The sequence below is a fragment of the Hyperolius riggenbachi genome, chromosome 1, assembly GCF_040937935.1.
Source record: "Hyperolius riggenbachi isolate aHypRig1 chromosome 1, aHypRig1.pri, whole genome shotgun sequence".
NCBI classification, from domain to species: Eukaryota; Metazoa; Chordata; class Amphibia; order Anura; family Hyperoliidae; genus Hyperolius; species Hyperolius riggenbachi.
In genome coordinates this window covers 148,129,042-148,143,486 of record NC_090646.1, presented here as the reverse complement: position 1 = coordinate 148,143,486, position 14,445 = coordinate 148,129,042, and the positions used below count along the sequence as shown (strand labels likewise).

The 14,445-nt window shown below is 47.5% G+C and overlaps 1 protein-coding gene across 2 annotated transcripts in view; it reads right to left on the bottom strand.

The window, feature by feature from the left end:
• The window catches only part of ENPP6 (ectonucleotide pyrophosphatase/phosphodiesterase 6), a 56,328-nt gene extending 42,459 nt beyond the window's left edge, over positions 1 to 13,869 (bottom strand). Inside the window, exon 1 of one of the 2 annotated variants that reach the window (XM_068268906.1) lies at positions 13,562 to 13,869. In XM_068268906.1, the coding sequence (XP_068125007.1) occupies positions 13,562 to 13,802 (241 nt within the window). In that variant the 5' untranslated portion in view covers positions 13,803 to 13,869. Of the gene's footprint in view, positions 1 to 13,356; positions 13,365 to 13,561 lie in introns of those variants that run through there. The other variant, XM_068268915.1, reaches the window with a different exon arrangement.
• Between the last annotated feature and the right edge of the window lie 576 nt (positions 13,870 to 14,445).

Below are 14,445 nucleotides of genomic sequence, written 5' to 3'. Positions count from 1 at the left end.
TCATCTGTTAATGCTAGTTGCCAGCAGAGGTGTAGCTAAAAGAACTATGGGCCCCAGGTCAAGTTTTACATTGCCCCCCCCCCCCCCCCAAGCACTCTATACATAACAATTAATATGACACACCAAAACCTGCCAAGGATAAGGGCCATGGCCTAGGGCACCAGATAAACTAGGGGCGGCCTGCAGACAGTGGGCATTATTTGCAGGGCATTATTTGCAAGTGTCCAAACAAATGAAAGTGATCAGGATAACTGCACTATTGGTACCAGCTGGCATTTGCCTGTGCTGTGCTACAGGCAGCTGCAGTCCAATAACCAAACGTTTGGGAACAGTGTGTGACTAGCAAAAAGCCAGACCTTGTCCAATGACATAGCAGCAGCTCCAGGCAGTTACAGAAGGCCGAATCTCACACACTTGGTGTGGGGGATGAAAGGACCAGGGGCAGCACCAGCAAATAGTACAGAATACAGAAAGCAGCCTCTCACAGTACCCATTTCTTAACCACTTCCCGACCGCCGTAAATACAATTGGCGGCCGGGAAGTGGACCCCGCAAGGACCGCCGTATTGACAATTAGCGGCGGTCCTTGTAGGGACATGGGCGGAGCGATCGCATCATCAGTGACGCGATCCTCCGCCTCCGCCTGGCACCGCTCACCCGCCGCAACATCCCGCCGGCCATACGGAAGCGCCGGCGGGATGTTAACCCGACGATTGCCGCATACAAAGTGTATAATACACTTTGTAATGTTTACAAAGTGTATTATACAGGCTGCCTCCTGCCCTGGTGGTCCCAGTGTCCGAGGGACCACCAGGGCAGGCTGCAGCCACCCTAGTCTGCACCAAGCACACTGATTTCCCCCCCCCCCTGCCCCAGATCGCCCACAGCACCCATCAGACCCCCCCCTGCCCACCCCCAGACCCCTGTTTGCACCCAATCACCCCCCTAATCACCCATCAATCACTCCCTGTCACTATCTGTCAACGCTATTTTTTTTATCCCCCCCCCCTGCCCCCTGCTCCCTCCTGATCACCCCCCACCCCTCAGATTCTCCCCAGACCCCCCCCCCCCCAGCATGTACTGTATGCATCTATCCCCCCTGATCACCTGTCAATCACCTGTCAATCACCCGTCAATCACCCGTCAATCACCAGTCAATCACCCGTCAATCACCCGTCAATCACCCGTCAATCACCCGTCAATCACCCGTCAATCACCCGTCAATCACCCGTCAATCACCCCCTGTCACTGCCACCCATCAATCAGTCCCTAACCTGCCCCTTGCGGGCAATCTGATCACCCACCCACACCAATAGATCGCCCGCAGATCCGACATCAGATCACCACCCAAGCGCAGCGTTTACATCTATTCTCTCCTCTAAACACCCACTAATTACCCATCAATCACCCATCAATCACCCCCTATCACCACCTGTCACTGTTACCCATCAGATCAGACCCTAATCTGCCCCTTGCAGGCACCCAATCACCCGCCTACACGCTCAGATTGCCCTCAGACCCCCCCTTATCAATTCGCCAGGGCATTATTTACATCTGTCCTTCCCTGTAATAACCCACTGATCACCTGTCAATCACCCATCAATCACCCCCTCTCACTGCCACCCATCAATCACCCCCTGTCACTGCCACCCATCAATCAGCCCCTAACGTGCCCCTTGCGGGCAATCTGATCACCCACCCACACCAATAGATCGCCCGCAGATCCGACATCAGATCACCACCCAAGCGCAGCGTTTACATCTATTCTCTCCTCTAAACACCCACTAATTACCCATCAATCACCCATCAATCACCCCTATCACCACCTGTCACTGTTACCCATCAGATCAGACCCTAATCTGCCCCTTGCGGGCACCCAATCACCCGCTTACACGCTCAGATTGCCCTCAGACCCCCTTTATCAATTCGCCAGTGCAATATTTACATCTGTTCTCCCCTGTAATAACCCACTGATTACCTGTCAATCTCCTGTCAATCACCTGTCAATCACCCATCAATCACCCATCAATCACCCATCAATCACCCATCAATCACCCATCAATCACCCATCAATCACCCATCAATCACCCGCTGTCACTGCCACCCATCAATCAGCCCCTAACCTGCCCCTTGCGGGCAATCTGATCACTCACCCACACCAATAGATCGCCCGCAGATCCGACGTCCGATCACCTCCCAAGTGCAGTGTTTACATCTGTTCTCTACCCTAAACACCCACTAATTACCCATCAATCACCCCTGTCACTGCTACCTATCAGATTAGACCCCTATCTGCCCCTAGGGCACTCAATCACCCGCCCACACCCTCAGAATGCTCTCAGACCCCAGCCCTGATCACCTCGCCAGTGCATTGCTTGCATCTATTCCTCCCTCTAATCACAACTTGAGACACCCATCAATCACCTCCTGTCACCCCCTAACACACCTACCCATCAGATCAGGCCCTAATTTGCCCCGTGTGGGCTCCTGATCACTCAGCCAAACCCTCAGATCCCCCTCAGACCCCCTTCCGATCACCTCCCCAGTGCATTGATTGCATCTATTTTCCCCTCTAACCACCCACTGAGACACCCATTAATCACCTCCTGTCACCCCCCTAGCACTCCTATCCATCAGATCAGGCCCAATACAACCTGTCATCTAAAAGGCCACCCTGCTTATGACCGGTTCCACAAAATTCGCCCCCTCATAGACCACCTGTCATCAAAATTTGCAGATGCTTATACCCCTGAACAGTCATTTTGAGACATTTGGTTTCCAGACTACTCACGGTTTTGGGCCCGTAAAATGCCAGGGCGGTATAGGAACCCCACAAGTGACCCCATTTTAGAAAAAAAGACACCCCAAGGTATTCTGTTAGGTGTATGACGAGTTCATAGAAGATTTTATTTTTTGTCAAAAGTTAGCGGAAATTGATTTTTCTTGTTTTTTTTTCACAAAGTGTCATTTTTTCACTAACTTGTGACAAAAAATAAAATCTTCTATGAACTCGCCATACACCTAACGGAATACCTTGGGGTGTCTTCTTTCTAAAATGGGGTCACTTGTGGGGTTCCTATACTGCCCTGGCATTTTAGGGGCCCTAAACCGCGAGGAGTAGTCTAGAAAACAAATGCCTCAAAATGACCTGTGAATAGGACGTTGGGCCCCTTAGCGCACCTAGGCTGCAAAAAAGTGTCACACATGTGGTACCGCCGTACTCAGGAAAAGTAGTATAATGTGTTTTCAGGTGTATTTTTACACATACCTATGCTGGGTGGGAGAAATTTCTATGTAAATGGACAATTGTGTGTAAAAAAACATCAAACAATTGTCATTTACAGAGATATTTCTCCCACTTAGCATGGGTATGTGTAAAAATACACCCCAAAACACATTATACCTAAGTACGCTAAGGGGCCCAAAGTCCAATGAGTACCTTTAGGATTTCACAGGTCATTTTGCAACATTTGGTTTTAAGACTACTCCTCACGGTTTAGGGCCCCTAAAATGCCAGGGCAGTATAGGAACCCCACAAATGACCCCATTCTAGAAAGAAGACACCCAAAGGTATTCCGTTAGGAGTATGGTGAGTTCATAGAAGATTTTATTTTTTGTCCCAAGTTAGCGGAAAATGACACTTTGTGAAAAAAAACAATTAATATCAATTTCCGCTAACTTGTGACAAAAAAATAAAAACTTCTATGAACTCACCATACTCCTAACGGAATACCTTGGGGTGTCTTCTTTCTAAAAAGGGGTCATTAGTGGGGTTCGTATACTGCCCTGGCATTTTAGGGGCCCTAAACCGTGAGGAGTAGTCTTGAAACAAAAATGACCTGTGAAATCCTAAAGGTACTCATTGGACTTTGGGCCCCTTAGCGCAGTTAGGGTGCAAAAAAGTGCCACACATGTGGTATCGCCGTACTCGGGAGAAGTAGTACAATGTGTTTTGGGGTGTATTTTTACACATACCCATGCTGGGTGGGAGAAATACCGCTGTAAATGGACAATTGTGTGTAAAAAAAAATCAAAAGATTGTCATTTACAGAGGTATTTCTCCCACCCAGCATGGGTATGTGTAAAAATACACCCCAAAACACGTTGTACTACTTCTCCCGAGTATGGCGATACCACATGTGTGGCACTTTTTTGCACCCTAACTGCGCTAAAGGGCCCAAAGTCCAATGAGTACCTTTAGGATTTCACAGGTTTTTTTGAGAAATTTCGTTTCAAGACTACTCCTCACGGTTTAGGGCCCCTAAAATGCCAGGGCAGTATAGGAACCCCACAAATGACCCCATTTTAGAAAGAAGACACCCCAAGGTATTCCGTTAGGAGTATGGCGAGTTCATAGAAGATTTTATTTTTTGTCACAAGTTAGCGGAAATTGATTTTAATTGTGTTTTTTCATAAAGTGTCATTTTCCGCTAACTTGACAAAAAATAAAATCTTCTATGAACTCACCATACTCCTAACGGAATACCTTGGGGTGTCTTCTTTCTAAAATGGGGTCATTTGTGGGGTTCCTATACTGCCCTGGCATTTTAGGGGCCCTAAACCGTGAGGAGTAGTCTTGAAACAAAATTTCTCAAAATGACGTGTGAAATCCTAAAGGTACTCATTAGACTTTGGGCCCTTTAGCGCAGTTAGGGTGCAAAAAAGTGCCACACATGTGGTATCGCCGTACTCAGGAGAAGTAGTATAATGTGTTTTGGGGTGTATTTTTACACATACCCATGCTGAGTGGGAGAAAGATCTCTGTAAATGGACAATTGTGTGTAAAAAAAATTAACAAATTGTCATTTACAGAGATATTTCTCCCACCCAGCATGGGTATGTGTAAAAATACACCCCAAAACACATTATACTACTTCTCCTGAGTACGGCAATACCACATGTGTGGCACTTTTTTGCACCCTAACTGCGCTAAAGGGCCCAAAGTCTAATGAGTACCTTTAGGCTTTACAGGGGTGCTTACAATTTAGCACCCCCCAAAATGTCAGGACAGTAAACACACCCCACAAATGACCCCATTTTGGAAAGTAGACCCTTCAAGGTATTCAGAGAGGGGCATGGTGAGTCCGCGGCAGATTTCATTTTTTTTGTCGCAAGTTAGAAGAAATGGAAACTTTTTTTTTTTTTTTTTTTTCCTCACAAAGTGTCATTTTCCGCTTACTTGTGACAAAAAATAATATCTTCTATGAACTCACTATGCCTCTCAGTAAATACTTTGGGATGTCTTCTTTCCAAAATGGGGTCATTTGGGGGGTATTTATACTATCCTGGAATTCTAGCCCCTCATGAAACATGACAGGGGGTCAGAAAAGTCATAGATGCTTGAAAATGAGAAAATTCACTTTTTGCACCATAGTTTGTAAACGCTATAACTTTTACCCAAACCAATAAATATACACTGAATGGGGTTTTTTTTATCAAAAACATGTTTGTCCACATTTTTCGCGCTGCATGTATACAGAAATTTTACTTTATTTGAAAAATGTCAGCACAGAAAGTTAAAAAAATCATTTTTTTGCCAAAATTCATGTCTTTTTTGATGAATATAATAAAAAGTAAAAATCGCAGGAGCAATCAAATAGCACCAAAAGAAAGCTTTATTAGTGACAAGAAAAGGAGCCAAAATTCATTTAGGTGGTAGGTTGTATGAGCGAGCAATAAACCGTGAAAGCTGCAGTGGTCTGAATGGAAAAAAAGTGGCCGGTCCTTAAGGGGTAGAAAGCCCTAGGTCCTCAAGTGGTTAATTATTGATGGCCAGCGCTGTTACCCTGGAGACAGCAGTGGGTACAGGACGCACTTTTACGTGTTGCTGACCCCACCCAATGTCCAATTGTGAGCCACTTTTGACTATGTGTGTGTGGTGGATGGCTCCCACCACACCCATCACCTGTAGATCGCTTGATTGACCAGTTCCCCCATGTGACATGATTGATTCACTTCACGTTGCCATGGAGACCTCGGCATTAGCCGCAATAGTGGACACCATCGGCCCAAAGTTTTTTGGGTGTGTGTGGAGAGAGGTGGTAGGATACGGTTTCGGTTGGGGCGGCTGGTAATAGTCGGCCTTGGGCGGTAGGAAGTACAAATCCGGCCCTGACCATACTACACTGTGCAGAGAGTTGCTTCAGCATTCAATCAAAAGCTGACTATGAAGCTCATTATGCATATCGGCATACAGCAGATAGAATGGAAACATACCACATAGAGCTCCTCAGAACAGTCACAAAGAAAATCACTACCTTAATCCATGATTATACCTGCATTCTCTTATTTTCTGATGTTTGATTCGCATAGTTAAAAATCAATGACATACAGCATTGATTACATTAATTAGGTGTACTTTAACAAGAATCAACCTTTACAGATATATAACTAAGTATTCTTTGTCACATTGTGCAGAAGCATTAGTAAATATGTAGTAATGGTGCGTGACTTTTCAAAGATCATTTTACACATTCAATATTGTGTGAGCATTATGCCAAACGTCAGTTTAGATACTCTTTAATATGTTCAGCTCTAAGGCCCAGTGCACACCGAGCGGTTTTGGATGCGATCCGCTGGCCGCATCCGCCTGTAAATCCACTTGGCTAATGTATTTAAATGGGATGGTGCACACCGGCGGTTTGAGGTTTGTAGCAAACCGCAAACGTGCCTCCTGCTGCACGATTGCGGTTTGCAGAAGCGTTTCTGCCTCATTGTAAAGTATAGGAAAAACGCAAACCGCTCTGAAAAAACGCTACATCAGAGCGGTTTGCCAGGTGTTTTTGTTACAGAAGCTGTTCAGTAACAGCTTTTACTGTTACAATATGTGTAATCTGCTACACAAAAACGCACCCAAAACCGCTAGGTATGTTTAGAAAATGTCTATAAACATACCTAGAATCGCTCTGGCAAATTTCTCCCGCAGGCTCCCCCAGTTAGCAGTCTCTGACCCATGGGTTGGGGACTGCTCTCTTCCGCTTTAAAGGGAAGGTTCAGGGACACCTTGCAAAAAATAAAAATCGATATCCACTTACCTGGGGCTTCCTCCAGCCCGTGCCAGGCAGGAGGTGCCCTCGCCGCCGCTCCAGAGGCTTCCGGTCATCTTCGGTGGCCGACCCGACCTGGCCAGGCCGGCTGCCAGGTCGGGCTCTTCTGCGCTCCAAGGACGGGCTCTTCTGCGTCCCACGCGGGCGCGCTGACGTCATCGGACGTCCGCCGGGCTGTACTGCGCAGGCGCAGAACTACTGCGCCTGCGCAGTACAGCCCGGCGGACGTCCGATGACGTCAGTGTGCCGGCGTGGGACGCAGAAGTGTCGGGCCTTGGAGCGCAGAAGAGCCCGACCTGGCAGCCGGCCTGGCCAGGTCAGGTCGGCCACCGAAGACGACCGGAAGCCTCTGGAGCGGTGGCGAGGGCACCTCCTGCCTGCCACGGGCTGGAGGAAGCCCCAGGTAAGTGGATATCGATTTTTATTTTTTGCAAGGTGTCCCTGAACCTTCCCTTTAAGTGGGCTTCTGAAGTCTTCAGGAGAACTCAGGGTCCCAAAGACAGGCGGCTCCATACTGTGCACACATGAGCGCCCCCTTGTGCACTCACACATGCGCAGTACAGAGCCGCCTGTCCTTTGGAGCACCCCGGCTCCTGAAAACTGCCGAAGCCTCCTGCGGCAGGAGATTTATACGGAGGAGCCTGCGGGGGAAAGAGAGGATGAGGAGAGGAACAGGAAGGCTCTGTAGGATCCCAGAGCGTTCCCTCCACTTAATTATCTGTTTTTATTTTAAAATTTACCTTCAGATTAGTTTTAAAGGATACATCTGGGGGGGGGGGGGGGGGGGAGTTTCACTCACCTGGGGCTTCTTCCAGCCCCTAGAAGTCTTTTAGGTCCCATGGCATCGTCCCGCGCTGAGCCAGGCCTCTGCTCTCCCCACTGGAAGATCGCGATCCCGTCCCTGGGAGCACCCTGCATTTGCTGAGTTCAGAGAGGATTGAACTGCGCAAGGGCAGAGCGCTCCCAGTGACAGGATCGTGATCACAAGAGGTGCATGGTGTGCATAAGATCGTAGCCACGGCTTGTGATTTTCCGGAGGGGAGAGCAGAGGCATGGCTCAGCGCAGGACTACAGCGTGGGACCTAACAGACTTGTAGGGGCTGGTTGAAGCCCCACGTGAGTGAAACTTCCCCCCCCCCCCCCCCCCCCCAGATGTATCCTTTAAGTGAGAACACACACTACATTACATTAGCAAGAGCTTTTCAAATCACAAGAAAGCACTGCTAGTGGGTCCTAGGCCTTCCTTTGATTAAAGAAAACTTGCAGCTCCTGCAGAAAGTAGTTAAGGTTAAGGAGTACACATGTACTCGGCACTCGGTCAGCGCGGCACAGGGTGAGATAAATGATGGCTCGCCCTGCAGCCGCTCAAATTCTGGGCGGCGTTAAATGCCATTCCCCCTCTGAGTCCTAGCAACTCGGTGGGAGAAGTCACTTGTGGTCCGGCTTTCGCGCCACACTAATCACACTGTAGATCCTGATGCACTGCTATTGTCATAACATTAGGTCTATAACAGTGCCCAGGTCAGGCTGTGAGCACGCATCCAAATTACCTGCTTTGTTAAGAAGAGTTCTTTCCAGAATTGTTTATTGTTTAGGTAGAATCAGATCTTATCCAGGTCTTGCAATATAATCATATCAGGGAACACTAACACAGGCATTATGTTCTCCTCTAGGAATGAATAGAAAGTATGTGCCTGTTGGGCACGGCACATTTCAGTCCCTGGGAGTTAGCAGGACAGGCATATGGGGGGGGTGGGGGGGGGGGGGGGGGTTGTAGAGAAGGTGAGCAGGCAACAAACAGGGATATGCAGAGGTTGTGTCTGCACCAGGACTCCTGTACCTGAGAGGTGCTCTTCTAGTTTCTGCATTAGCTCTTTATTAGTTCTGCAGTAGTAATGCTCACCTCTATTAGGCGCACGTATTGTACTGCTGTCGGTGAGCTGGGTGCAGTGTGAGCCGAATGGCGGCTCACCCTGCTGCTGCTCAAATTCCCGGCAGCGATAAATATTATTCCTTCTATAAATCGTAGCAACTTGGAGGGAGAAGTAATTGGGGGTCTGGCGATTGCTGGAACCCTGAATTACCCTTCTGAGGGGTGCGCACTATAGCATTAGTGCTATAGCTGCACCCAGTTTCGGTGCTAGTGATTGTAATAGCGATTTTGGTGTGCACTAACTCTTAGAGGTAACCCGAGGAGTGTGGGATGTGGAGGCTGCCATATTTATTTCCTTTTAAACAATACCAGTTGCCTGGCAGTTCTCCCAATCCTGTGTCTCTAACACTTTAAAGAGTAACCGTCGGGCATAAAATCAAAAATCAATTCTTTATTTTTATCAGGTAAACAAGTAATAAGGATGCTAATCAGGCAATCCAAAAGTTAAAATCACTATTACTTTTCTTGGTGATAAATTATCATTCTCCAGTTTACATGACTCTTATTTGGTACACAGAAAATTTGGTACACAAAAGAGAAGTTGCAGGGCATGCTGGGTTGTCTTTTTTTGCTTCTCTACTTCCCCTCAGACTTACCGGTAACTAATGCAGCCTGATTGGCCGAAGCCTCCTGTTTTCCCCTCCCACTCCTTTGTTCCTCTCTGATTGGCCAAAATTTCTCAGGCTGAAACAATGCACTTTCTATAGTGAAGGGCAGGCAAATCAGGCAGAGGAGACCAAAGCTATGTACACACATGCGACAACGATCGTTCGTTGTCAACGACGAACGAACTTTTAATTGATGAAAGAACGACCTAAGTAAAGTTAGTTTTAAAAGGTGTGTAACGATCAGATCGTTAGAACAAACGTTACATCACGTAAAAGTAACTATTGCGCCTGCGCATAAAAATGAAAAGTTCCATGGAGAAATAGTGAAATGCGCTTGTCAAGCCTAGTACGAACGATCGTTTCCAACGATGTACTACTTTTGCAAACGATCGTCGTTGGGAAAAATCCGCCAAGCTAGATCATTCGTTTTGAACGATCTAGCTCGTCCGTCGTTACACTCCATGGTCGTTGGCTGCTTTTTTTTTTCAAACGATCTTCGTTTGAAAGGATCGGGGAACGATCGTTTCAAACGACTATAGTCGCATGTGTGTACGCACCTTTAGGGTGGATATTACATCATGGCTGGCTTCAAAATAGCCACAGTAAATATGGAAACCTGTCTAGAATAGGATTCTCTACTTTTCCTTTATAAAGTTCACAGGAATCATAACGTGGACAGTGCAATACATATGTTATGTAAGTAGAGCAAGTATATATCTACTTATAAATTTTTTTTCTTTTCCTGAGATAGTATGGCTGACAGCTCCTCTAAGCATAGACCCTGAACAAGCATGACGCAGATCAGGCACTCCGACTCAGGTTTTACTGGATTAGCCATATGCTTGTTCCAGGGTTTGGACTCAGACACTACTTATGCCAGAAGATCAACAGGGCTGCTAGGCAACTGGCATTGTTTACAAAGAAATAAATATGGCAGCCTCCAGATCTCTCTTACCTCGGGTTCCCTTTAACCTTTACACAATCCAGCCACTAGTCTAGTCATAATCATGTGCTAGAGCAGCATGTGATCACAGCAAATCAGAGCTTTGCAAATCTATCAGCTCAAATATTTTTAATAGATAAACATTTTATTTGATTAACCACCTGACGACAGCAAATTACCTGCACTGCAAAAACTGTTTTGCAAGTGTGTGGCCAACATTTGGGAGGAGGGCAGGTTCTGAGTCCTCTTTTCCACAGATGGCTGAACTGCTCGTTTGTAGAGCAGTTCAGCCATACGGCCCGCAGCTCCATCTGGCTGCCATTACATGCAACCGAAGGACAGCGTTTGGTAACACCGCACATCTCACGTTTGACATGTGGAGGTGTTACCTGGCAGCAAAAAAAAAAAAAAACCAAAACACAATACCAGTTGCCTGGTAGTCCTGATGATCTCTTGGCTGCAGTAGTGTCTGAATCACACACCTGGAACAAGCATGTGACTAAACCAGTCAGAAACTACTGCTCTGCATGGCTTGTCAGGGTCTATAGGCTAAAAGTATTAAAAGCAGAGGATCAGCAGAACAGCCAGGCAATCTGCATCGTTTAAAAGGAAATACATAGGTCAGTCTCCATACTGTATTCCTCTCAATTTAGGCATGCTTTACATTAAATCTGAAGCTAAAAAAAAAACAAAAAACAAAACCCATACAAAAAACCCTCCAGATACTTATGTAAGGCAAGGAAAGGTCCTGGGTCCGAATGAGCCTTCCTGATCCTCTCATGGTCCTTGTGTTCCAGTGCTGGATCCCCGGTTCAAATCTCCTGCTGCAGGAGGCTTCAGGAGTCTTCGGGAGCCCGAGTGCTCCCGAAGATAGGCGGTTCCACAGTGCGTATGTGCAAGAGACCGCGTGCTCGCGCACGCTCAGTACACTACTGAGCAGCCCGTCTTCAGGAGCACTTGGGCCCCCAAACACTTCCGAAGCCTCGGGCAGCGGCAGAGAGCAGACTCTGACCATGTGGTCGGAGACTGCTGATGGGGGAGCCAGCGGTGGAATGTGTGGACTGTAGGAGGAATGAGATGGCTCATTACGACCCAGAGCCTTCCCTCTCCTATGGAGAGTATCTGTTTTGTTTTTTGTTTTATTTAATAGGCTTCAGACTCCCTTTAATGCTCATCGTTTATCGAAATAAAAAAACAGGTAGGAATCCAGACAAGATCTTTAGCCAAGTTGGAGAAACTTGCAGATGGTAACACAATTAGTAATTAGTGCAGCAGCATTGAGGAACCTACATACGGTAAGATGCAGCACAAGCCTCAAAAATCACCTGTAATGAATGTAGTGCAGTGGCATTAAAGGAACCTACAGATGATGGGAAGCAAGAAGCACAAGCCCAGCACTCTCCTGTCATTAGTGTAGTGCACAGAGACGTAGCCAGGGCTTTCAGCGCCCTGGAACAAAGACTATTAATGCGCCCTGTAAGGAGGGACCTGCGGCACGCGTAGTGCGCTGCACCAAAAAAGGGGCATGGCCATGCAACAGAATGCGGGCGTGGTAATGGGTGGGGCCAAATATACATGACCTTAGCAGTGGTGTAAAAGGTCTGCCAGGGAAGTCTGAGCTCTGCCATAGTGTTTCCCCACAAAATACATGTAATCTGACAGCATTTCACCAAAAATACATGTAATTTGGCAGAGGTTCCTCCAAAATACAGATAATTTGGCAATGGTTCCCCCAAAATAGATATACTCTGGCAGCAGTGGTTCCCCCAACATACATATAATCTGGCAGCTGTTCCCCAAAATACACTTAATCTGGCAGCAGCAGTTCCCCAAAAATACAGTTAATCTGGCAGCAGTTCCCCCAAAATAGGTGCCCCCAGTATAGGTAACTAGGTGTATAGGTGTCCCCAGTGGAAGTAACCAGGCCTATAGGTGTCCCCAGAATAGGTAGCCAGGTTTATATGTGTCCCCAGTATAGGTAGCCAGGTGTATATGTGTGCCCAGTATAGGTAGCCAGGTGTATATATGTCCCCTGTATAAGTAGCCAGGGGTATATGTGCCCAGTATATGTAGCCAGGTGTATATATGTCCCCAGTAAAAGTAGCCAGGGGTATATGTCCCCTGTATAAGTAGCCAGGTGTATAGATGACACCTGTATAAGTAGCCAGTGGTATATGTGCCCAGCATATGTAGCCCGGTGCCCCGCCCCAGCAGAAGAGCAGAGAAGAGGGAGAGCTGTGGACACAGCAATGGGGAAGGGGGGGGGGGGGAGTCTCCCTCCTCTTCCCTCACCTTAGTGCTCACCTTCTCTCTCTAGCTCCCCCTGCAGATATGAGCGGTGGGTATGCGGGCCGGCGGCAGAACACTTACTCCATTCGCGCAGAGAAGACAGATCTAGGGAGCACAGATCTGTCTTCTCCACGTGGATGGAGTAAGTGTTCTGCCGCCCATCCGCCGCTCATATCTGCAGGGGGAGCAAGAGAGAGCCCTAAGGTAAGGGAAGGTGGGGGGAGACGTCCCCCCTTCCCCGCTGTGCACGCAGCTCTCCCTCTTCTCTGCGCTCCCGCTGGGGGGTGGGGGGGGGGAAGGATAAATAGATAATAAAAAAAAAAACACAGGTCACAGCAGGGCGCCCCTAGGGACCCAGCGCCCGGGGGCACATGTTCTACCCCGCCCACCCCAAGCTACGCCCCTGGTAGTGCAGCAGCATTAGAGGAACCTACAGATGATGGGAAGCAGCACAAGCCCAGCACTCACCTGTCAGTGTAGTGCAGCAGCATTAGAAGAACCTACAAATGATAGGTAGCAGCACAAGCCCAGCACTCACCTGTCATTAGTGTAGTGCAGCAGCATTAGAGGAATGGGAAGCAGCACAAGCCCAGCACTCACCTGTCATTAGTGTAGTGCAGCAGCATTGGAGGAACATACAGATGATAGGTAGCAGCACAAGCCCAGCACTCACATGTCATTAGTGTAGTGCAGCAGCATTAGAGGAACCAGATGATGGGAAGCAGCACAAGCCCAGCACTCACCTGTCATTAGTGTGTAGTAGTTTGGGTAGGAGAGGCTGGGAAAGTCTGGAGTCATGTAATCCACTTTAACACCACTTTCCACAATCTTCTGAAAGCCTGGTAGAAGATCCAGCTCTTTATCGCTTATATAATCAAATCTGAAACCATCAATGAGGAAAACTAGAAGTTTACGGTGAGCCATGGAGGGGGACATCAGGATGAAAACAAGAAGGATGAAAAATAAAGTTCTATGGGGTGCCATGCTTGTAACTGGACCTTCCCCCTGCTCACAGCTGCCAGCCTCTGAGCTGGGATGAATTATCAGGCTGCTCTGCACAGGGGGAGGGATGGGGCGGACTTTGTTTCAGCAGCTCTCACACTTTCCCTGATTTTACAGCACGTAACCCTTTGTGATACACATGGCTTTGAAGGCATTGGCAAAAACTTAAATCACAACTTCATCTAGGGTTTTTTTTTCCACTTAGAACAGATGAGGGAAGGTTAAAACCCCTAGATCATCATTAGTAATGCCAGCGAGAACAGCAGATTACATTTTTTCCATCAGGGACATACTGAAAGAAAGAACTGCAGATTGTATAAATCTGCAGTGAACATGGGATTGCTGCAGACTGCATATGGGGTTAGGGATATGTGTTTAGTGTGCCATTATATGCTGGGTACTGCTGTTTTTTTCTTTATCTTTCAGGTGATGTGAGGAGAGCTGTCTAATCTATGTTTGGACTCCGTTGGGATGCAGAAAGGAACTTTCAGCCAATCAGGAGCAGCACGAATCTGATTGGTGCCTGTGTTTTCCCTCTAACAGGGTGTAGCCAATCAAGGAGGAGCTGTTTTCATGAAGTAGTTCTCTCACAGAGTGACAAGTGTCATTCAAGGCAGTCTGTCTG